Source organism: Ambystoma mexicanum, chromosome 2p (genome assembly GCF_040938575.1).
Source record: "Ambystoma mexicanum isolate Mex_15411 chromosome 2p, UKY_AmexF1_1, whole genome shotgun sequence".
In the NCBI taxonomy this organism is placed as follows: Eukaryota; Metazoa; Chordata; class Amphibia; order Caudata; family Ambystomatidae; genus Ambystoma; species Ambystoma mexicanum.
The window spans coordinates 1389427990-1389454169 of record NC_090923.1 but is presented as its reverse complement, the minus strand read 5'-3'; the positions used below and the strand labels follow the sequence as shown (position 1 = coordinate 1389454169).

The 26180-nt window shown below is 46.8% G+C and overlaps 1 protein-coding gene across 1 annotated transcript in view; it reads right to left on the bottom strand.

Annotated features, from left to right (window-relative positions):
* LOC138567529 (uncharacterized) overlaps positions 1 to 26180 on the bottom strand; it is a 437945-nt gene that overhangs the window by 116236 nt on the left and 295529 nt on the right. The window contains exon 4 of the mRNA XM_069645810.1: positions 15539 to 15627. Within this exon, the coding sequence (XP_069501911.1) occupies positions 15539 to 15627 (89 nt within the window). The remainder of the gene's footprint in view (positions 1 to 15538; positions 15628 to 26180) is intronic.

Below are 26180 nucleotides of genomic sequence, written 5' to 3'. Positions count from 1 at the left end.
AATCATGAGGTCCGTTTTTTCTCCGGAAAATAGGGAGTGTATTTCCCAGCCCTAACATATTCCTTTTGTTTTCATTTCTGACACTAGGAGATGACCAAAAGAACGGATGAAAGCTAGTGAAGTAACGAATGGTTCCGATCAGATTGCGAGTTCCGAAGCTAGAGGTCGAAGTCTGCAGGAAGCAGAGATAGTGAACTGGTTGAGCCCGTTGGCTAGTTAAGGTTACAAAGGTTTACAGTTAAGCAGTCAAAGAAGAGGAGGAACACAGGAACAGGAAGGACTAAGGCACAGAGGCTAGAGGACAGGACTACAGAGAATGATGGGATATGAAGTTTTTCTAAAAAAAAAAAAAAAAATACATATATACTTAATGTTTTTCACAAAATATGATGTTTGTTGAAACTGCTGGAGAGTGAATTAAAGAGAAGAGAAAGCTTAATGCTCGCCTCCTTGTCTTTAATAGAATCAAGAGCTCCCTACGCTATTAGCAGGGGGAATCTTCATTATCCACCCTGTCCTCTAACCAACGGAGCAATCGGCTCTCCCCACCTGTATGTACCTTCTCTCCCTCTCTATCCGCGACACCCAAGCTCCTCTCATGACTGCAGCCGGCGCACAAAATCATCCATTGGACCACCGTGACATCTAGGATCTCCCACGCGAACGCTGGAAAGGCCTTCAGCTGCAGTGACCGCCACACAGCAACGCGAGCAGGGGTGAGCAAGGAGAGCAGGAACCCAAAACGACATCCTTCTTGAAACGAAAATCTACTCCTGCTTGGCGGGCGTCCGGCTGCTGGAAGAGCTGCAAGTGCTCCTGTGCCGGGCGCCCGCCGCTTATGAATCCCAAGCTCCTCCACCTTCTTTTGTTGCCCTTCGCGGGCTTTTGCAGCGCATGGCGCTCTTTTTCTGCCTCTTGCCGCCCTCTCCCCTGCCCCCGCGGGGGGGAGGGACGAGAGAGCGGAAGGAGTTAGGCCCCTGCCCCGGTGATCGGGGTGCCTCCTCCATTTCCCTTCGGGTCTCCGTTCATCACCTTCATAAATGCTGTTGCCCGACTTCCTGTGCTGCCCCTCTTCCACTCATTGATTGGCTGGGGTGGGAGGGAGGGGGGGGGGGTTGAGTCTAAGGATTTCCTATTGTCGGAGCGCAGGGGCGATTTTGAAGCCGTTAAGTGCCCTGCTTTGCAGTTCTCCACTCCTAACTCCTACCACCCTGGTGGCCCCACCAGAGCCACCATCCCTCGCCACTCCCCATGCCACTTGCTCCCTTTCCCTCCCACTTCCTCACACCACTATCCACAGTCACCACCCACCTAGCGCCAAGCCCAGTTTATCCCCTCTCCCCCACACCACCAATCACAACACATCAGTGCAAACCCTACCCCCCACGTTGCACAAACCACTTTTCTCACCCGCAGCCTGTTTTCTTGCACAAGACCCTTTTGCATGGCCCTCATCCCCTTTTCCTATGGGCCCAGCCCCTTTTCTATGCTCCCAGCCCCTGCTACAGACACCCCCCTATTTTGCATGGTCATTTCCCTGGCTCATCTCAGTTTTGGCTCCAAGAACCCTTGGCTTGGCCCATACTCAGCCCTAGACCTGAGATTCTGGCTCTCCCACTTCCTTGGGCATTGTCCAGGAACACCCAAGCTAACTATGACACCCCCGTGTTCCAGAAGGCCTCAGACCCTCCAAAAACATGGACACATCACTAGAACATTCCACATGAAAGGGTGCCAGAGTCCATTTGGGCACTGCCTCTCCACTTACCCAGTCCATCTACATTTTGCATTCCTCCTCCAGGGTCTATATTCTTGACTTGGCTTGGCAGTCCCGCAATATTGTTTTGTGGGAGAACTTAAAAATAGCCCTGGGCAAGAAAAGGCTGCATACTTCAAGGGCCCACGTGAGCACATCAGTCCAACACACAGCCACACACCACTTTCAGACACAACTCTGCATCTCACAGGAACTGCCTGGGGGAAAATATCTCCTTCTCCTTCAGATCACCTACAAAGTGCACTCCTAGCTCCTGCAGTCCTGACCTGTGACCCACTTTGGCTGGATAGATAGGGAAGACTATGGTCTGTATTCTCGGGTCGGGGGCAAAATACGCCAACTTCCAGACAAGCCTCAGCGCCCGAGACCACCACGTCAGTGGTGATTTGGCACCATCTGCACAGTATAACATATCACACAACATAACTCTGCATAGAGGCGGAGGTTGAAGGAATGCAGCTCTAACCAGCTGTATGCAACCAGGCTACGTGACAGATGCTTAAAGGACTGTTTGCCTCTGACTTCATTATGCACTTATTTCATATATTTCTACTGCACATAGATCGCCCCAGGGTAGTGGTTTTCTGTGCAGCCGCAAAAAATGTATTCTTTGCATGCGTTCTAAAACTAGGCTGGTGTGAACTCTCTCTTCCTAAATATCTTCCTTCCCGAGCCCTTCGCTCATCCGTCTCCAACTCCCTCAGGGTCAGCCGCTTCTCGAAGCAACGAGCTGGGGGTAGATCTCGCTCTGCAGCAGGGGCCTCCCTCTGGAACAGCCTTCCTGCCTCCGTGAAACTTGAGGAGAACCACCTCCGGTTCTGGAAGCACCTCAAAACCTTTCTCTTTGCTTCTGCTTTCTCTCTCCCTCTCCCCTGCTGAACAGCTTTAATTCTTCACTGAATCTGCTCTGAATCTGCATCTGGGCCACTCTCAGTGACCTCGGTCCAGGGCCCAGCCACTCTCCACTTGCACTGCCTCTCTGGCACCCCCCCTGCACTGCGGGACTGTCACTGTATCCTTACAGCCCCCCCTTCCCAGCACTTGTTCTGCATCTACCTTGCACTTGCCACCAGCTGGCCTTATTTATTATTTTTTACGCTACTTACCTTGTACTGCACTCCCTTGCGCGATCTGAATGACACCTGGCCTAGTAGGATCGTTGTCTGTCTTCCCCTTGTTCCCCCCCCCCCCCGCCTCGTCGCGCCTTGAAACACTTGTGTATAGGCACGTTACAAATGCCATATCATATCAATATCAGAATAAGCTGCCACGGTGTACAAGTGGAAAGCAAATTGAAATATCTTTATTTTTAACATTCATTTTAGGGCATCTAATGTTAGGACTTCTTTTTTACAGGACGCTAGTTCACCCCCTGTTGCCCTAAAGCTCATACTAAACATAAGGATCCTGCTCGACTAGCTACCCTATGAAAAGAGTCATAATGGTATGGTCCTACAGAATGTCACATGTTAACAATGAATGTAATGTCAGCAACCAAGGCATTTGGAGGCCGGGCCGCCAAGCAAATTCTTTTTGAATTGAGGAACGGCCAAACTATTGACAGAGCACAGGTAGAGGGGCACGAAGAGGGATGTTTGTAGGGTTGGCATAGAAGAAGGGGAGGGGGTCCCTCTTGATCAAAGGATCGATGGTCAATGAGCAAAGGATTAAAATGGATCCTTATGGGGACGGCCAGCAAATAAAGATGGCGTAGGAACGAAAAACAATGTCTGGATGTCTTTCCAAACGGATAAACGAGTGGTACATTCCTGTGCCAGCTGAAGTTGCTTAATGGGGGTATACTGGGCCATTCCTATGTTTTTACAATTCCAAAACTGATCAACCTAATTCACATCACCTTAGAAATATAAATATAATTATTATCTTAAATAATGTGTAGGGGTGAGTGTGTGTGTGTGTGTGTGACAGAATGCCATACGTGAGGGGGTACTTGCCTCAGCTTTTTTTTTCCTTTTTAAAATACAATTAAATCATGTTGGTAAATCCATCTCTCGAAGTGTGATCTGCTAATCAAACACCATTTTCATGATTTTCCACGCTGAAAGGCAACTCCGCTGAGATATAGGTCGGCCGACACCCACCGTGGCTGCCTTATAGTTTCTCAGCGTGGCAGTACGAGTAACATTCTGCTGGAATCAAAGTTCCAGCGATGATGGGCTGCCCTTTTTAACTGCGGGCACCCCCGATCTAAATTCTGTATATTTGTGTACCCCCAGGGCCTGGTGGCATGTTGATTAATAAATCCATATAAGCCACGTAGCTCTTTGCTCCAGAACCAGACGAAAACGACTAGGATGCAGGCACCCAACGGGAAGCAAGAACCTGAAGGAGAAACCCATGGTCCCAACTTAATTTTCCCTAACTGGAGGGCGGGGGGAGGCCACCCCAACAACCCATGTCCACATAGGAAACTTTGGTAGGAATGGAACCCCCCTTCGCCCCCCCCAAGGGACAGGCAGGGAGTGACCATAACCCTCTATAACAATCATCTCCAACCCAGGCAGGGGAACACGCTAGCCTCAGTCAGCTAGACATACCACTACAGTAAATTGCCCCTCCCAAATATGCCTGCCAACTAAGCGGACAAACTACCACAGCAAACACACAGGATAACCATAGATGTTAAGCACAGAAACGCAAAGACAATGAGGTAAGGAAAACCTGCTAACCCAACTCTAAAACCTCAACTTTTCGCATACGCTTCCCATAAGAAACTCACAACTACATCTCTACACAGCAATACGCACACACTACAACAACAGATTAACACAACCCCTCACAACAGACATGGGAAGCCGCACCGACCCAAAAACCGCATTTAAGCCCAGCGAACCGAACTGAGGCTGCCAACAGGAAATCACAACTCTCACTTTCCTATCCCAACTACACCAGACTAACCCACCCACTCCCCCCCCCCCTTGTTCACACCCTCCTTTTCAGATCCACCATAACGCCTGCGCACCACTTTGGTGGTGACGGTGCGTGATACAATTACCTTTAACATGTCTGGTCCGACACTGGCTCCTGGGAATACACAATTACACTGGCCAAACATCTTGATGTCATTTTATTGTCAGATTGGTTTCTAATGACCAGTTCCACTGACAGGGTCTTTCTGCAGTAGCTGTCTGGGACTGAATCTCACCCAATGCAAACCATTTGGGCTCAGCCTTAAAATCCTCTTTGTTCTCTCTGGGAAAGACTTGCCACCTTCCCTCAGATGACAGGAAATACCCAAAGGGGTTTGGAGGGGACCCATACTTCAAAGGTTAGACTCGCCAGGACAATAGGAAGGTCTCACCAGCGGGTGAGGGGGGTAATTACTAGGGACTCTTAGATGTAGGGCATACAGTAGAGGGGGCGGAGTTGGGGAAGCCAGGTTAGGTGTTAGTCATAGTACAGAGAAGTGCCCCCCCATCTTGGAGTCTCCCATGGCATCCACACTTCCTGTGTCACCTCCCCCACTTCATGCAGACAAAGGACTCTGGCGCCGATTTCACCAGGGAAAATACCACGATCAGTGTAGAAAGGATTTGGCCCTTACGGAATGCTAGGAGTGGACCAATCCACAGGGACAACCCCTTCAATTGAATACTTTTTGAGAAAGAAACAGAAAAATAAGGAATGGGAACAGTCTGTCCAAAGACCCCTGCCATACAGGTAAAGATACAGGCTTTCAAGAAGAGGGAAAGACCATTATCACTCACAGGAACATTTGGGGTGAACTTCTGTGTGGACACATCCTACCTGCTGCCTGAATACTGGTACCAGGAACTTGCTCAGTAGAAGTGAAAGCCCCCTGCAAGTGCTCTCTGGTAACCTTTTGGCTAGAAAGTGCAGAAGAAGGACTTACCATGCCCTGGAGACCCTGGATGGAGTTTCAAGGAGCAGCTCTGTACATTGTTTTCCAGCTTCAATTTACGTTTGAGGAACTTCACCATGAAGATGTCCTTCGAACCACTGCAAGCAACCAGAGCTACCTTCAACACTCACCTCCTTTCGCTCCTATTCAATACATCGAGATGCTGACGCGAACACTGCCCGACTATGCTCCAGCCATTTGAGACCATCGCCATGAAGAACTGAATCTCACTGTTGTACCTCTATGAACTGAAATAACCACCTCAAGATGTCAAATGGACCATCACCTGTCTTTTCTTCAACAGATTAGAGCCAATCACTGGCGCAGGACAGTATTGCATTGCTGGACCGTTGGAGCCATCGCGACTTGTTTTACTGCACTCAATCCATTAGGAACCTCTGACTGGACCCATTGCAAAGAACCTAGACTCCCGTCTAGATGTTAAGACCAAAAACAAGGCAAAAAAAGTATCTGTAGTGAATGAATGAATTTTTTATTCATAGCGTGCCTATACACAAGTATTTCAAGGCGCAACAAGGCATGGGAAGGGAACAAGGGGGAATAAACAATCTTACTAGGCCCAATAACATTGAGATTGCGCAAGTGCATGGAGGGGGACAAATGGAGCAATGCAAGACATAGGAACAAGCACAAACAAAACAAGAAAAATGAAGTGCGGCCAGCAGGGAGCAGTGCACGGGGAGAAGTACAGTGATTGGGAAGTGCAGGTAAGGGCTACAGATGAAGCCCTGAGTGCAGTGTTGCCAGGCAGCAGTGCAAGTATGCAACTCGGGGGTCAGGGACCTTGGCCCAAGGTTCAGAGGGTAGCAAAGTAACCAGTGCAGTGACAGACAGGCGATCAGCAGGGAAGAGGAAGACAGAAGGCAAACGCAAAGAGGAAAGTGTGGAGTAGCTTCCGGAACCGGAGATGGTTCTGCTCAAGTTTCAGAGAGGCAGGGAGGATGTTGCAGAGGAAGGCACCAGCCGAAGAGAGATCTGCCTCCAGATTTTTGCTTGGAAAAGCGATTAACCCTCAAGGAGTTGGAGGTGGAAGAGCAAAGAGCTTGAGTAGGGAGATACTTCCGAAGAGCAAGCTGGAGATATTTTGGTCCCAGCCCCCAGAAGGCCTTGTGGACAATGCAAATGGTCTTGCAAGTGGGAGCAAGAAGAGGGCTAAGGGAGGCCGGCCAGAGTGCAGGGAAAAGCAGGTGTAGGTGTGCCAATAAGGAGGATCTCCGTCTTGCTGGCATTCAGGCAGAGATCATTGGCGGCGCACCATTCTTGGATTGCAGACAGACACAGGGATGAGAGGAGACGGCAGAAGGGTGCCTGAAAACAAGCTGGGTATCATCAGCATAGCACTGGATCAAAGTGTAGCAATGCAGTGGGCAAGAGGTGGCAAGCATTGGTTGAACAACCAGGGAGAAAGGTTAGACCCCCCCTAGGGGACACCGCAGGTGGAGCGAGATAGAGGAGAGTAAGGACCCAAGTTGGACCTGGGAGGGTCGGTCAGAGAGCAAAGAGGTCACCCAGGCCAGAGCAGCGATACCCAGGTTATCACGGAGCCGGTTGAGCAGGATGGCATGGTTGAGCATGTCAAAGGCAGAAGAGAGATCGAGTAGGATGAGGACGGAGGGGAGATTAGAATCAAGGTTAGAGAGCAGGTCTTCATGGATGTTCAGGAGAGCAGTTTCCATGCTCCTGGCAGCTCTGAAGCCAGACTGATGATCATGGAGACAACCAACAGATTCAGTATGAAGATTAGGCTGGAAGATGGCCAGCATTTCCAGGAGTTTTCCCAGGAAAGGAATGATAGAGATCGGGCGGTAATTAGCCAGAAGGGAGATTAGCCGGAAGGGAGGGGTCAGCTGAGGGTTTATTGACAAGAGATTGCACAAGAGAGTGCTTCAAGGGCAGGGGAACGTCCCAGAGGCGAAAGAGTGGTTGCAGAAGTCGACCAAGGCTGCAGCAAGGGTGTCAATGTGGTCCTTGATGGTTTTGGAAGAACAGGGAAGATCCTGTTTGGATGAGTTTTTCATAGATCGGACTGGTCTAGAGACCTCGTCAGGGGAGAAGAGAGAAAAAGTAGATAGGCCTGCCTTATAGGCCTCTAGTGGCATTTAATAACCCACTTTTAAATGTAACTGTCTTTTAGGGTAGATAATGTTTTGGAATTTTTAAAAAGTTATGATTTTACCTTAAGTTCATATTTTGTTTTGTGAAGGTTTGTCTTGAATAATCCATATGCAAGAAAATAAATAAATACATTTAAAAAGAACCCACTTCTAACCTTTTGAAAGGAATCTTCAGTGGACTGGACACTGCTGCTGGCAATATTGCCAATTTTCCCCTTTTTCAGACTCGCAGTGCCCCGTTTATCTTAAAGTCTGCATGTTCTGTGTCTTAGCTTATGAGGGTTCGTTAGTGTTTTTGATTTGTGCGTTTGCATTTATAGTTTAATACCTCCTATTTTATAGAACCTTTGTTGGACATTCTTTTATTTTGGTACTGCAGTATTATGGTTGTTTAGAGGCTTCTTTGCCATCTCATCTCCCACCTGAAGAGTTTAGCCTGCCCTCGCCCACGTTACCAGGAGAGGTGAAGGACGTTTGCCTGTGCCGATTTCATCTTTATGTCTGGGTTCACTGCTGGTTTAGTAGTATTCTGGTGCTGAGGAGTTTTATCCACTACTAAACTCTGTACACCCGGTGAGCAGTAGCCATTTCATTACAGTGTAAAAACGTGGTTACCACGTTCCTATCTTTACATCTCAACATTTACTTACTCTTCTACAGTGGAGGGCAGATGGGCAGCATCTTTGTATTTTGCGTGTGTGTGCTAAACTGCACAGCTGTTCCCCTTTTTGTGCTTTTGCTTTGCAACACTGTGCCACTGCCATTCTCATGCTACTTTCTGCCACCTCCTTTATTCTCTTTACTTGTTCCTTTTCTGAACCAAGGCCCTCAACCCTGCTGCTTCTTTCTCCGACCATATCGATTGGGCTCACCTTCACAAATGTCTGTGCTTCCATTCATTTCCATTTACCATTTTGTAACGTGCATCCAACCCACACCATGTCTCAATTACCAGACTCTCCACTCTTGGCTCTGTCATGACTCGGGTCCCAATACCACCCTCATCACCCTTGGCTTTGTACCCAACCCCAGGATTGAATGCAGAGTGACAAGGCCAAAGACTGGAGAGTATGTGTGACAAGTGTTGATAAAGCCAAGAGGCTGATAAGGAAAAGCCACAGGATTGTAAATCCATCAAAGTGAAGAGGCCCAAAAGTCAGGCATCCTGGTTGCATGACCTGTAATGTGTGGACCATTTGGTCCGACAACTGTGCCTAGACCAGTGAGCCCTACATGTTGACAACTCAAAGACACTCTGCCAATGAGGATACTTGGGAGGGAACCCCCAAAGCTAAAGGAGCCACATTGTGGGTTCTTGAGAACAAAGCCTCAAGACAGTTTGTTTTCTGTGAACTGTGTGGTTTGGAACTTGGGAAAGGGAACCTTCAGGATTGATTTTGAACTATATTGAACTGTATTTCTGTGTACTGGAGATAGGTAATTTTGAGACCGTTTCATGGAACTTTCATACACTTGGGGAAGGGAAACTAAAAGGAAGCTGCAAGAAACTCAGAACTTTGAGGTGAACACCATTTCTTTTGATTTTGACATCCCTACTCTTTGGCTACTTTTAGTTGTAAGGGCAACGATAGGTTTTGGACACAGACAGACTTTCCAGTTTAACTCCGACTCAGAATTTCCTTAGTGTCATTCAAGTAGGGAAATCCCACCTTAGCAAAGGGAAAGTTAGGACTTCTACCATCCTGGCATTTGATCTAATAAAGTATTTTATTTTGAACTTTAAGTCTTTAATCTGTGTCTTGCTTCATGATCGCTTCACAAACTGCAGTGCCAAAATCACTAGGAGGAAGCAGATGCCTGATTCTGCGCAAGAGGTGTAGTTGTAGATTGCATGTTTTGGTGACAGCGACTACGTGGTGTGTGACAGAAAAGGGGATGGGGTCGATGGTGAAGACAAGGGATTTAAAAGGAGTGGACAGTCATATGTGTGGGTTGTTTGGGGCAAGTTCTTGGTTTCAGGGGGGGGAAGAGGTCTGGTTTGTGCCTTGGGGGCAGATGAGGCCGTATTCAGTTTTGGAAGGGTTAAGTAGCGGGAAGTGGATGGCCATCCAGTTGCTGACGGTGGAGAGATAGGTTTTGAGGGCGTGGAGTTGTGAAGAGGAGGACATTTGGGAGTAGATTAGTGTGTCATCTGCGTATTGGTGGAAGTGTGCATTGTGTTTACTATGCGTTTGTCCAAGGGAATCAACATATAGGTTGAAGAGGGGTGGAGATCGAGAGGAGCCTTGCGGGACCCCATGCATGACAGGGGTGGGGTCTGATTGATAAGGGGGCATGGAGACGGTGTGTATGGTCAGTGGGAAAGGAGGTGAGCCAGACGAGTACGGTGCCAGAGATTCATCCTGTGGGCTAGGATGTCTAATAGAATGGTGTGGTTGATGGTGTGGAAGGCTGCAGAGAGGGCTTGAGGAGTACGGGTAGCACGGTGTTCTTTGTCTGTGATGCAGTGGAGGTCATGGAGGATGTGAAGAGTAGCCGTCTCAGTGCTGTATCCAGGTCAAAAGCCAGATTGGAAGAGGTTAAGTAGGTGTGTGGTGATGTGTTGTTGCAGATGGGTAGTTACAAAATTGTCCACGATTCTATTGAGGTATGGTAGGATAGTATTGGGGCGGTAGTTTTCAGGGAGCGTGGGGTTATATATGATGGCAATGCCACCACCTTGTGTGTGCGGGCAGTCTCTGGTCGATGAGACAGTGTGGAGGAAGCATGACAGGGATAATAGGGGTGCAGTGGGGTTAGAGCCATGTTTCCGTAAGGAACAGTATATCTGAGGAGTGTGTGCCAATTAGCTCATTCATTTCATGTGTGTGAGCAGGTGCAGAGTGGCAGATGAGAAGAATGTAGCTGCATGCAATTAGTTGTTCTAGTGGAGTGTTGTGTTGGAGTTTGATTTAGAAGTTTGTCTGCTGTATGGGAGGCATTTTTGAGGCAAACGGGGCTAACAAGGAACACAGAATGAAATAGAGAAGGATATTGTGGCAAACCTTCGCTTTGCTCTGGATGCCCGAGCGAATGGACTCCCAAAGGACAGTGCTCACAAACCCAAAGTAATCCAGAAGTACCTTTGTCAGAGGCAGCATGAGCAGTCCCTAGGTCGATCCTGGATGCTTCGTGCAGATCACTCAACCTCTGCCTTGAATTATGCTGTTAATCTCCTAAGAGCTTGATTTTATTTTAGAAGAGTTTCATAAAGGGCTTGCAGTCACAACTCTTTAATTACACTGTGCCGCCTTAAGAGCATTCTGCAAACCTCTGGGAGGTGGGGAGGATTGTTGGTTCTGGAAGAGTTAGTCCCCAAGATTAATGTATTTCTCCTTTTAAATCATCTTAGACAGAAAATCCTCCCTCCTTCGAATTTGCCACTTGTTCTTAATGCCTTTCAACAGGTTTCTTATGAGCCCTTCGAATCTGCTAGCTTTGAGGCCCTCTCCTGCAAGTTTGTTGTTTTGATGGCCATTGCATCGCTTAGGAGGCTTGATGGGGTTTGTCACAGGGCCCCCTACCTAAAGGTTCTACCAGCTTTCTTGGTTCTCAGTCCAGGCCACCATTTCCTGACAAAAATATATTCTTTCCTCTGTTAGGCACAATCCTGGGCAGTGCCCTTAGGGACCAGGTAGTACAATTTCACCTTTGTTACAAGCCTGTCCTACACAGAGTGGTAGCAGCAGCAGAGCAGCCAGACTTATCTCAAGAGCAAATGAGCAGTAGTAGAGATTACACAAATGACTACAATTACTGTGACTCAAGCAAACACCGACTCATGGTTTTTGGTTAAAAAGTAAAAGTAAATTTATTTTAAACCATCTGTTCACAAAACACTTCACTTCTAATAAATGTAAACCACACTTCAAATACACTACACAACCAATTCCCCTCGTGCAGAACAATTCAAGGTAAGTACCTTTGGTTTTGACAGACCAGTGTTGTGAAACAAAGACGTTACCGGGGGTTATTGCACAATCACTTTTTGACAGTAATGACAGTTCAGTCTCACGAAAGAGAAGCATGCCCGGAAGCAGAAATGTTACCGTAGTCAAACACACTCAGCACATGAATTAACACAAGAGGGTTGGGGATAAAAATCATAGGCAATACTTTTGTCAAGGCAGATAGAATTAAGAGACACTTTCTAAAATGTAGATAAAAGTCAATAGGCCTGCGCCAGTGTCAATGGGACAGGGGTCCTGTTGTCGAGGATCACAATGTTAGAACAGTTCACGATTTGAGATTGCCAGGAATACTTGGATATTGTCAAAAGAGGAGGCAAAAGTTATAAGAGGGAAGGAAGATAAGGACAAGCCTTTGGTGAGGAGAAAAAGTATTCACCCTAGTTCCTCGAAGTTGGACACAGTACCTTATTAGTTTGAAGAAGAGCTGATGCCACGGCAGTTGTTCCTGCGGACTCACGGTTCCTGAAGCTTCAGTCGTGGGGACAAGTAGGACGACGTCTGGAGCGATCTGCACTACCCAGGGATGAAGCCAGCAGCAGCAACAGTGAATAAAAGGTGCGCTCATTTAAAACAGGAGAGGCTCTTCAGATGGCTATCCGGACCACTACAGCTGTGTGCAGCGATTTCGACCAAGAAGAGGATCCTCTGCCTGTGGAAGGTGGGCTGGTTGAACCCACCAGGCTCAAGGGAAGAAGACTCCAGACTGGATCTTCTCTTGTCGTTGAAGGGTAGATCGCTCAGGAATGCAGCAGGGCTTCATCGGCACTTGGTAGTTGCAGCAGCCGTCTTCTCCTCTGCTTCTCTCCGGTTCCTTGCAGTTCCAGTGGCAACTCTGACTTCCAGCCCAAGAGTCCTGCCTTTTATGCGAAAATCCCCCATTCACACAGCCCGGACAACCCCTCCAGCCAATGGACACAAAGTGCGCCTTGGGTCTCCAAGGAGACCCTGTGCAAGGGGTTACTAAACCCTTCCCTCACATTCAGCCCACCTAGAGGCCAAAGGAGGGCTTCTGGACAGAAGCCTGCCAAAAGCCGGCGAACAAAGGAAGCAAACCAGGTTTGCCACGCAAAGTAAAACACAAGAAGGACTTTAACAAAAAAGAAATGGCGAATAAACCCGACCGGAGCCAAAAGAAAGTATTTGGTCAAGCGGGTTTATGTTCGAGGCTAATACAATAGCCTGGAACAGTACCACGTTTATATAGTATAATCGCGGTAGGAAAGTTAGGGTAGATAGCACTGCCACCAGCCAAGTCTAAATGTTAAAAGAGCAAAACAAAGCTCAGAGAGGGACAGACAAAAAGGGATAGGCGTTACCCCTTTCCAGTACTCCATGTGAGATAGGGTGTACTGGGTCTGCAGGTTTTAACGACTATATAAAGTTAATGGCAACTTTACAGGTTTCTGGGGGACAGTAGTCAGCCCCAGAAAAATGTAGTCAGTGGGAAGTCTCAAAGACAACCCTGTGTCACTGCACTGAAGGTGCTGTGTAACACACAAAAAGTGGGGCTCATGGAGTGGTGTGCTCCAGAGCCCAAGATCACACAAACAGTAGAAGTACACATGGCAAAACACATGTTAGAGTGAAAAAAAGGCTCACACTCTTACCAGGTGGAGAAAATAAACCCCTGAAATCCAGCACAGCTGCTTGGGGAGTCTCTAGGTGAGGGAAATTAGCCATAAGTGAGAATTCTCCCTAACATCCTCCTTGACCAGGATGTGACGCTTACGCCACCTTGGTCAATTGATGGATCGGCGGAGGAGCAGAGGTTGGCAATCCTGGTTGTTAAGAGAGTGCATCTACTATTTGGGGTGAACCTAGCCTTTCAAAAAATGAACATCTTTTGGTGAATTTTGAAAAAAAAAAAGGGGGGGATGGGGGTGGGGTTTACAAAACCAGCCATTCATTCCCAGATTAAGTAGATGGGTTTGTCTGTTAATTTCCAGCCAGGGCTTATGCAGAAGAAGGCCCTCCTTTTCCTCAGATAGTACAGGCAAGGCCAACGAGTGGTGTGGTGGCCTCTTGGGCGTAGGCGAAAAAGGTTCTATTGCATGTCTGTCAGTGACATGGGCAACCCCTACAACTTTCAATGAACATTACAATGCGACATTGCAGAGTGGAACCTTGGGGGCAGGTTCTGTGTTGAACATCATAGATCTGGGCACATAATGTTCACATTAATAAATGTGGTGCTGGATTTATGTCTGTTTTCTTCTCCCAACATTGCGCTCTTGGCTATATACCCCATTGGTGTCGGAGGGGAATACCAGCACTACATACGGTTATTTACATCACCTACACCCTACCCGGTCACCTTACTCACATCCTACCCTCCCGACCCTGGGTAGGACACACAATATCTGGAAGCTGGAAATGTTCAGGATGGGCTACAGGTCAGCGGCTCCCTTATTAGAGACCATGGAGGGGAGTAGCCGAGGGCTTCCCACACTGCACAGAGTGTTTTGTTTCTAAACTAAGTTCTGTCAGGAGGTACGAATACCTCGGTTACTGAGTAAATTGAGGAGGGAGTGAGTGGGTAATGTGAATTACAATGCATTATATCTGGCACGTTTGAAATGCTGGTTGTGTCAAATTTGACTTGCCAGCAAAGAGGATTGTAGGAGGAGAGCCCCTGGAGGGCGTTTCCCATGACTTAACGGAAGTCTGAGATCTAATGGACTTGTGCACCCCTCCTCAGACAGTCCAGTATAAAAGTATATATATTGCATCAGTTCATAATCAAATTGTTTGCCAGCAGTGGAGAGAACGAAATCTCATTGTTAGTCTTTTTTCCATTTTATTTTAGCTTTTTTAGATATGGTTTATATTTTAAACACCAAGATAAAGGTGGCAAGTTCCACAGGAGATAGAGGAGAGCCTAAACAAAGATGCATATGAGTGCCCAATTATTAAGAGTTTTGTTAATTTGAAGTACGAATTGGTATGGCTAAAAATCTCTTAATAGCAACAAAGTACAACGCACTTTGCACATATGTATGCTTTTGATTGATGACATGTCTAACAATGCTTTGGGCGAAGGTTAATTATTCATAGCCTTGGGATGGTAATGCAGTTTCCTACAGTAGTCCAGTTGTGACCTCTCCCCCCACCCCCCATTATGAAACGGAAATTGGATCCTTCAGGAAACAAGATTTTTTAATGCAGTAATCGGACCATCCTTAATCAGATGTTTTACTGCATATGACATGACAACTGGGTATACTGTACACCGGCAAAGATGTGCTGAATGGACATAATGTGAATGAAAATGCTGAGTGGGCACATTAGAATATATAAGAGATATGAGAAGTGTGCCTTAAGAAAAATGTCAATGTGTTCTTTGGGGAGAATAAAAGCAGGTCAGGTGTACCATGGATATAGTGGACCATGCCAACATTCATTTCAAAATACACATGCAAATGTCTGGAGCAACGAACAATATGTATTTATCAAAATAATTGGCTAGTTACAGTGCCACCGATTTCAAACTTTGAAAGAAATAGCTGAAAGCAATCCTGCAAATCATAAATTATGCTTCAAATGATAACAAATTTTGCAGTTTATGTATCCGATTGGGATTTTCACCAAGACAGGAAGAAAAACAAGTATTGACATTACTGGATACATCCATACCTTGTAAATCACGAAATCCTGTACTTTGGAAGACAGGATACACAATTCTGTACAAGAAGCACATTCCTCTGTTGCTCCACTTTGTGGAGCTGTATAGGATGTCAACATGAATGGTTTCCAGCGTTTCATTTCACTGTACCTGTGTCTGTGCTGTCCGCTGTTCTGAAATGTCAGGTCCTTCGAGATCAGGAAGGGAGTCCTCATTGCTGTCAGATTCATTGCAGGAACCTGAAAGCAGAAGCAAATCTGTATTATTGATATGGCACACTGTAATTGTGGTGCCAGCATGCTGTACAGGAAACATGCAACTTGGTACTGGTTCGTAATTGGGAGGTAATGCACCGCCCCCACAGAGACTGCACAAATTCCCATACAAGTTGTACAATTTTGTAATAAGCATGGCAGATGGTAGACTTCCCTTTAAGAAGGATCAGAGAAGTAACATGAAGCTGTGAGATAGTCCACCCCACCCCCAGTTCAGTAGTCTTTAACATGCAGCCTTCACTATGCTGGCTAGGGCTGATGGGAGCTGTAGTCCTAAACACCTTACAAGCCAAAGGATGCAGAGCCCTGCTCTAGTTCATAAACATCCCCATATAGGCTCCATTTTTATCTACCTTCTCTGTGTCACTGCCCAAATGACAGAAAGCATGCTAGATAAGACCCAGTTAGATTAGATATCACTGTTATGTAGGAATTGTATTTTGCATGCGTTCAAAGGTGCAAAACTTTTATTTCAAATTTTCTTAAACACGCCGATCTGTATACAGTTTTTAATGGAACTTTGGAAACAAGGCTTATCCTTATCACTGAAGTATACTGTTGAGAATTGATACCTTGAAGATGCCGTCAGTGTTGCTAGGAGCAGCATATACGGACATTTCAGGCAAAACATCGAGTTAATATATTGGTTTGCATTGACATTTATGTATGGCCCTGAAAAAGCACCCATTCGGGTGAAACGTGTGTTGGCCTATTCATTGCATGCTCCACCAAACGTCTGAATTGTCATTCTTGATATGCAATAAACCGCTCTGTTCAAATCATGAAATTAACTCCAACGGCGCCATTTTTTAGGGACGTTTTTACACATCCACTGCACCCCCTAACATTGATGAATCAAATGGATCATAGGCCTAGGGGGTGAGGGAACACGCTACTACCAAAGCGACCCCTAATTATTCAGATTTACTTTCAGAGAAGAACGTTGGGATTGATTTACATGTGCAGCAATAAAAAAAAGGCAATGGGTTAACAGAATGTTTGAAGCCCAGTGTGCCAGATGTCACGATGTGCTGCTCTCCATCCCTCCACAATCAAGAAATTTGGCATGTTCACAAACTGGAACATGTCAGTTTTCCTTAAAATGTAACCCATTTCCTAGGTCTTTACAATAACTTCAATAATGTGTTGAAACCATTGCAAGTGTTATGGGGTAAAGTCTCCCAAGCCAAGGAGGATTGCAGATTTACACTTTATACGTCATACACTCTCGGCTCTTGAGAGCCTTTCGTGCCACATGAAAAAGAAATGGAACAAAATCTATTCAGAGATTAAAGTACATCTGATCCTTATTAATTGTACTATGGGGGAAGAGTGGAAATGGGGGGACACTAGAGGGCAGCTCGCAAAATGGCTGCCTAAGACACTCTGACTCAACCCCCGAGAAATCCATTAATAGATTTGTCCTAAACCGATAAAGTGCAGGCACGAAGGAGCCGGCACTGGAGTTTGTAGAAAGTTGGTGCACCGCAACTCCTAGCGTTTGGGTACTCTAACTGATAAAGGGTGATGCAGGGAGAGTTTGAGACAGGCCCACCGGCAACGCCGGAACAGTGACCAAAATGCAATGGCAGAGGAGGGCGGAGGAGCCCACCCGGAGCATTGAGAACGCAAATGGCCGGTGAGAGAACAAGGGGAAATCAGTCCAGCTCCAGGTGAAACAGCTGGGGGAAAGACGCAGGACCTCTGGTGGCCCTCCACCCTCCCCCACCCTGGAGGAAGCCGGAGTGGCCACAAGTAAAGACATGGGAAGGCTTGGTTGGCCCATTGGAGGCCAGCCAAGGAGAGCAGGCTCAGTGGAGCACGCGAGAAAGGAGCCACAGCGACACATGATGAAGAGGAGCACTGAGGGGCCAGCTGCATCGTGAAGGTGAAGTGAGGAGAAACATATCCGAACCTCCGGTTGCCCAACGAGCCCTGTGGTGGTGGTCCCTGGACTGAGGGGGCGGGGTAAAGACTCAGGAGAGACATCAGTGGCAGGCCCAATACCACTAGGAACGAAAGAAAATAGAGACGGAAGGAGCAAGTGGCCTAACAGAAATCATTTTCCACCTAGTGGAGCAAGGTAGCGACTGGAAATACTTCAGGAATTATCAGCACAAAAGGGGAAACCTAGGGCTCTGGCGTATGCGTCCTGGGGGGGTACCCCCCCCCCACCCTCAAGCATGGGTAAACCAGTGGGAAGACTACCAACGGTAAACCCGGTTTAAAGACATGGGTAAAGAAAAACCTGCAAGGCTACCCAAAGCAAAATGTATATATACGACCAGCCTGACTGACAAATAGCTATCACAGGATCACACTGGGCGATCAACACACCTGATGGAACGAACAGCCCGCACCCCAGAGGCAAGTGCATCCATTGGGACAAAGATGGCAGGGCATCGGGGGACAGTAGAGGGGCCGGCAATGGACTTTTTCATGGAGAAGTGGATCAAGGAGGCGATATGACCGAAAGGGCTCAACATCTTTTACAGAAAGGGTGCATAGGGTCCAGTGTGCGCCCCCTCAGCTAGCCGCCCCACCAAGACCAGAGGTTGCAAAGTTTTTTAGTTCCGGAGATGCTATACTACAAGCCGCCATGGGTCTAATTAAATTTGAAAATATCAATGTTATGATCTTGCCGGACTACACTTTCTAGGTAAAACAAGCAAGGGAATAATTCGGTAATTACATAATCACAACAAATATATGCTTATATTCCCGAACAAGCAAAGACTGATCCAAGGAGAGCGCCTCCTGGATGTTCCAAGACCCAAGGAAACTGACTTAGCCACCCAGCAGATGCACATGTTTTGTGCTTATTCACCCACCCAGCACACGAAATGTGCATTTCTTTTAATTTTCCTCTGCCACTCGTATCATTGCAGCCGGGCCTCTGCCCAACCCAAGATGGCAGGCGCAGCGCAGCCTGAAACTGAGGCAGCTTCCCTCAGTTGCTAGGCAACACCAAGCACAACCTCCAATCGCACCACCTTAAGGCGGCAGCCGTCCCTGTGGCAAAGGCCAAGGACAAGGCCCCGTTTTGCCAGACTGTGCCGGCCTGCTGGTCCACTGAGGCACTCTACATGAGGCGAGTTACGAACAGAGAAACAACCTGCTACTTCTACAAAACGTCCTGCCTCCTCGACCTCCCAGACTCACCACGTGGCCCGATAAACCCTGCTCCAAGCTTGCCAGACTAGCATGACACTGTGTGAACGCCAAGGCTACAATTTCACAATGCTCACCCCTTATCCTGCTACGAACTAAGCACAGCATGGGTAGCTTGTGCAATATCTCCAACCCCTATACCGATCGGCTCAGTAGTGTGTGCTACAATCTAATTGCAGCAGCCCATTAACCTACTGCTAACTATTGATGATATTGTTTGCATTACCCTGCCTCACATGCATTCTCTACCTATTGATGTATTCTGCCTGTTAGCTTATTGCCCTCTATGCCAACTCCTGAATAAGCCTACTGCTCATATTTTGGCCACTGTTTTAATGCTTGAACCAGCCTACTGCTGATAGCTTACCTGCGGTTTTAACGCTTGAACCATCCTACTGCTGATGTTTTGCCCACTGTGTTAACTTTTGAATCAGCCTATTGCATATATTTTACCCATTGTGTTAACTTGAATCAGCCTACGCCAGCCTACTGACAAACCACCATGTCCTCATTACACAGAGCTACACTGGCCTTGGCCTCATTCCTTCCTCTAGTTCACTCAGCCACCCCAACACACTTTCTACCACCTCTTTTACCCACACCCAACCTTAGACTAACTAGCATAGTACCCTCAAACACAGCAACCAGTGACCCACTCAGCCCTCTCGAATAGTTACATCGCTTTGCTACACCACCAACGCCACTTATCCCACCCTCAGTCCACACTAGGACTGAGGAGACTAGGCTCTCGCTTCCCTAACCACAAAGTCGCTTAAGTCTAAAAACCCTCAACTCAACACCAGTAGCGTCACAGCTCGTCCTCTCTCCCAGAACTGTACCCCCACACATCTCAACCCATCCCCCCCAATGTGACCCCCCCAAAGAACATAAGACCATTCCACCATCCTCCAATATTAAAGGAGCCCTCATCAATGAGCACTCCCTTGTGGCCCATGCCGCAGAGATCACTGATCTAATTATCTCAAACAGCCTAGATTTCCTGGCCGTTACAGAAACCTGGCTACACCAGGCAGCAGGTCCTGCACTTTCCTTAACCCTACCTGAAGGTTATACCATTATCAGGGCTGATAGAACTACGGGCAAAGGTGGTGGAGTGACCTTCATTTCCAAATCTCACCTAGCCCTCAGAGCCATTCCCCCTTCAGGCTTCCCCTCTGCAGAGCTCATATTGGTGAAACTAACTCTTGCACACCAATACAATACTCCTGCATCTTGTCAACCGGCTCCTCGGCCCCACTTCCTCCTTTGGGGATGACATCTTGAACCTCCTTTCCACTCACACCAAACTTGGATCCCAAACTATCCTCCAAGGAGACCTGAACCTTGGTCTCCAGGACCCCAACGACCATCATGCCCTTGCCATCTCCAACCTGGGCTTTGTACACAGAATCACAACACCCACCCATTCCAAAAAGGCAGAACGCTGGACTGGGTGTCTGACCTTAATTGCGCTATTTCCAATTATCCAAAATGAACCTGTTGCCTGGTCAGATCACCACCTCATCTTGTTCTCCATCCCTGGATACTCTCCTGTCAAAGCTACACTAGCCACCCCCCCTCGGTATGCAGAAACTGCCGCAACATCACCATAGACAGCCTCCAGCCCCTCATTAGCGGCATCCTTAACGAGACTAAATTCAGCAACCTCAACCCACTTAACCTGGTAGACCTCTACAACAACACTCATCTGCTTTAGAAATTGCGGCCCCTCTTAAACTTAGGAAAGCCAAACCCATGGCTCACCTCAACAAGTGGTTCACCCCCGAACTAAAAAGTCTTAGAAACAAAAAAAGATCAACTAAAGCCATGTGGCCTAAATCACCTTCCATCACCAACAAAACTGCATTTACGTCAGCTTCCGCCGTTTACAAAGCGGCTATCCTTTCTGCAAAAAAAGAAACCTCCAAATCCAGAATCCATAATGCCAAATCCAGTACTAAGGAACCTTTCAGCATCCTAAAAGAGCTTGAATCCCCTGCACCGCCCACACAAGACTGCAACAAAAACACACAGTGGTGTACAAAAATCCAGCAAGCCCTCGCTGATAAAAATCACTCTACTCCAAAATAAGATCAAAGCTAAACATGCAAGCCTCACCGTCGGCTCCCAGCCCGCCCCTGACCCAGAAAAAAACTCATCCTTGCAAGCCCTTCACCTTCTTCTCGCAAGTAACTTCAAAGGAAGTTGAAGACATAAAAAGCCTAAAACCGTCCCACTGCCAAGGCGATATCTGCCCTGCCACCATCATTAAAGAGGGAGCAAAAAACGTAGCCCCCCTTCATCACCATGCTGATAAATTCATCATTCTCTTCCAATCAGGTACCCAACAACCTCAAGGAAGCTTTGGTTATGCCTCTATTAAAAAAAAAATAATAATAAAACAACCTCGATCCAGTCGTCCCCACAAACTACAAGCCCATCACCACCGCCCCGTTCCTTCTAAAAATTCTGGATCGGGTGGCTTATCTGCAAATACAGAAGCACCTAGAGGAGAATGAACTCCTAGGACTTAAACAATAAGGCTTCAGACCCAGACATGGAACTGAGACAGCCCTCCTAGATCTAAAGATCCAAATGGATGAGGCGAAGGACAAAGGTAAGCTAGCAATCCTACTCCGATTTATCTGCGGCCTTCGACCTCGTCGACCATCAAATTCTCACCAAGCACCTCAACACAGCGGCAGCATTTTCCACTAATGCATCCGACTGGGTTAAATCCTTCCTATCAAATCGGACCACCAAAGTCTTCTACCCTTCGGCCTCAGCAGACCCCACTCCGATACTGTGTGGTGTCTAGGGATGTAACGGTATAACGGTATACCGATAAAGATACCGTGAACCACTTAATTGAACAATAATAACCGTCACATTGTTTATACCGTTAATACCGTTAAGTGTGCTTTTCAACCTGATTTGGAAAGGCTGCAGTAAGCAATTGCTGCGCAGTCTTGGTTTTGCACTGTTGGATGTGCCGTCTGCAAAGTAGTTTCAGTTGGAGCAGTTTTTAATGCCATTCCATAAACCACACGTGCCTTACACAAAATCAATATGTTAGCAATAGGAAGAATAGATACAGTGCCAAGAAGGAAAAGGGTTTACTTTGGGGTGGCGGCTTTGGGGTTTATATATTTATAATGGATAATGTTCTCTAAACATATGGCAATGGGGGATTTCGCTGGTTCTATCATTGAATTTACATATAATAAGTCACACTGCGAAATTCATTCATCTCTGTGGGTATTCCCTGCTGCCATATCAAAGGGTAACATGTCAGTGATTACTGAACACCTTTTGGCGTGCAAGTAAACTAAAGGCTGTAACGTAAAGAGAGAGTGCGTGTGTGCGTGTGCACAAGCGTATACTACCATCACCCTCCATTGATCTGTGGCATGCAGGTTATCAAGATGGCAACATGTTCATCTTCACCAGTAGCCAGTGGGGGAGCAAAAAGCCTAAATGACCACTTAAGAAAAGCTATTCAGTTTGGTTTGCCAGTTGCAGCAGGCCTCCACCCCACCCACTCCTCTCCACACGTGTGTTTGGTGGAAGCAAGGCATTTCAGTGGAAAGTATGTTGAAAAGCCCAATTCTGGCCCTGGGTGCCTGGTTTTGTTTGTGATGGTACATCTGTCAATTTATGACATTTTAGAAAATATTTGGTAAGATTAGTTAACTCCACCTGCTATACCGCGATAACCATGATATACCGTCATTTGGCAAGAAGGTTATGGTACCGTCATAAAACGAATACCGTGACACCCCTAGTGGTGTCCCTCAGGGATCTTGTGTGTCGCCCACATTATACAATATATTTACGAAGCTACTCTTCGACCGCCTGGACAACATGGGTGTCATCTACACTAACTATGCAGATGACACTCAAGTCCTCATCCCCCTCTCTGGCTGTTACTACCATGATTCCAAACTGATAAATAATAACTATCTTGAAATCCAAGCCTGGATGGCTACCAACAGCCTTGCCTCAATAACAACAAGACTGAGTTAATGATCGCGGCTACTCAGGCACGCCTGAATAAACTAGTGTTTTGATACTCCTCTTTCGTCATCGACGGCGATATAATCAACGTCTCTAAAGAGATAAAAACACTGGGGGCCTACCTCGATTCAACAGCGTGGCGTCGTCCACGGCATACACTAATAAACATCTACAGCTGTAAATCTTACTTATCTACAAGCAGTTGCCCAACACTGGCCAGAGCACTTGCTTTATCTAAACTGGACTACTGCAACACATTATTCCTTGGTTCTTCTGTACACAATCTAAATAAACTCCAGGTACTCCAGAATAACAGAGCAGCACTTGGTCTTCCCAGATCTTGACACATTTCCACTCACAGTCATAACGCCAACTGGCTACCCATCCGTGACACAATCACACTACGCACCCTGGCCATCACGCACAAATGCCTCACAAACTCAGCCCCGAAATACTTGGCTGAGAAAATTGGTAAACACCAACCCAGAAGTTCTACCAGATCATCTCACTCCCATAACCTGGTGGTACCAAGATTCAATCTAAAAAAAGCCAGAGGAGCCAGCTGCCAAACGATGGAACTCTATTCCCATCCCTGTTAGACAGGAACCCTCCGTCCTCACCTTTAAAGCCCGTATATATAAAAAAATTGGCTGAGCAACAAGCCTCTTCACTAAGATGCAATCACTATGTTATCCGACCACTGTCTATCTTTGCTACTGCTCAGCATCTTGTTTAGTTATACTACTGTACACCATCTCCTTTATCCGACCCACCTGTAACCAGGGTCCCTCTTGTTGGCTCCACTCTTGATTGTAATCTGTCTGCCTTACTATGTATGTAACCTCCAAGTTTTTCAAGCGCCCAGTTACCTCAGGGTTTGGTGCGCGATACAAAAAATAAACAAATACAAAAAATAGCGGGAAAAGGAGAGGATGGAAACCCGACCCAGAGACTGCAGGTTCACAGTGGGCTCAGATGGCACAATCAACTAAATTGACCAGGCGCAAACCACCAGAACAGATACACAGGAAATGTTTTGGAAGGAGGTGAGTAGGGAGCTGGCAACTCACAGAAACTGAAACCAACTTCAAATCTTGCATCAGAAAACATAGGCCTGGGACATAAGCGCGGGTTAGAGGGGGAATAAGTGGGCTCAACCACACCCCTTTCCTACTTGCTCATGGTGAAGGACACCAGATCGACAATTACATAAAGGACTGTTCCTGTGGTGGCAAGCTAGTCTCTCAAGTGGTTGGGGGGGAGGTGGGTGGTTGGTCAATGCAGCTGGTGGGGAGGAACCTAGAAAACACCAACTTGAAGTTGTGGGCAGACAGAGCAGAAAGCAAACCTTTGGAGGATCAGATGAGAGAATGGTATAAATCAAGAAGTTACTAGCTGGAACGTTATGCCAAAGGTCAAAGCGGTGCAGGGGGTAGTAGCTTTAGGAGGGTGAGGGCAAGTACTTCACAGTTTGAGGAAGTGTGGAGAGGGGAGCGGCAAGGAATGGAGGGGGAATTGAGGGAAAGGGGAGGTACTGTGGTTTGGTTTTGCAAGCAGGGACAAGCAAAGTCTGTACAGCACGAGGGATGGGGGTGGCAAAGGTTAGAGAGCTGATTTTGACACACCATACACAAACCATCATGAAAAATATAAACACAATTAAATGCCTATCATGGAACGTTAGTGAACCTAATAATAACATTAAGATGAGTGATGTATACCAATACGTGAAACGTCAAACCAGACATAATCCTAATACAGGGGCAACGCCCCTTAGGGGACTCATGCACACTACTGGGGAGTGCTCTCAAATGTGTGGCCCACACAGGGTTCTCAAGGGGTTCAAGAAGAGTGGCAATCTGATGATAAAAATGATTAAAAAATAATTATTGCTGACCTTACAGACAGCCAAAGTATTCCAAGACTCAAAAGGCAGAGTGGTGGGACTGGATTACAACTTTATTAGCATGTACTCCCCCAACACTATTTCCAGAAACATGTGAAGAAGTTGAAAAGGTTACTATGGAAGCCCCAACAGGCCTGGTACTCATCGCAGGGGACTTCCATGCAGTGGTGACTCTGGAACTCGATGGACGGAAGGGAAAGATGAAACCGGATGCCAAGGGCACAACATTTGGCACATTTCTACAGGCTATGGGGTTTGCAGATGTCTGGAAGGGGGTGCATCCAAAACCCAGAGTACTCCTTCTCAGGGGCACATACTTCCTTCTCGTGAATAGATCATATACTCTGCCCATACAAAGAGTAGAGGTAATAAGGTACCTCCCCAGGGAAATATCAGATCATGCGCTGATGGTTTGCACGGTGAAACATAATACAAACACTATCTGGGGGTATAGAGGCTGAATACATAACAGTTGATGGATGATAAACTAGTGACCAACTTGAAGGGGCATCAGAAAAATACTTCCAAATCAATATGACCACAGTGGATTCGAAACACACACTTTGGGAAGCATATAAGGCGGTAATAAGGGGAAAGGCCATAGCACCTATCATGGCCAAAAGAAGAGGAAAAACTAAAACTAAGTAAACAAGGTCAAAGTCATAATTAGAGGAGAAATGGTGGTAGACTCAGGACTTATTACAGAAATTCAAAAAAGCAAAAGAGGCCATAATCAGTGCATTTGAGAAGTCTAAACTGGGGTGGGGGCATAAGGGTGCACTCATTTATGAGTGTGTCGACAAAACTGCAATGGTTGATGAGATAGTAACAGGGGAGAATAAGGACAGAATACGGGAGCAATGAGATAGCACAGGCCTTTGCCGCATTCTACGAGCACTTGCATAAGACTCCGTTGGATAACAGAGGGATGCAGATGTTCCTGGATAACCTCCCCATCACCTGACACACGGATACACAATGGGAAACCGTGGATGGGGAATTAGCAATAGAGGATCTCGAGACAGCACTGATACAATTTGGGAGGGGAAAAATGGAGGGACCAAATGGACACCCACTGGAGCTGGGGATAAGACAGTAGGGAGAATCCATTGAAGCCATGAAAGAGATGCTCCAGGAGACTCGAAAGAAGGGGATCCTTCCAACGGATTGGAGGGAAGCAACAATTGCAGTCATCCCGAAGGCATGCAAAACGATGCAACAGTATGGGTTTTATAGAGTTGTATCCCTCATTAATATCAAGGCCAAAATCCTGGCCACGGTTTTTGCAAATAGACTACACAAAATAATAACCAAAATAATAAGGGAGGACCAAAGTGCATTTAAACCAAATAAATGTTCGGAGGCTCCACTTAATATTGAGCACAGCAAAAAGAATTCAACAGCCACTCTATGCGTTATCACT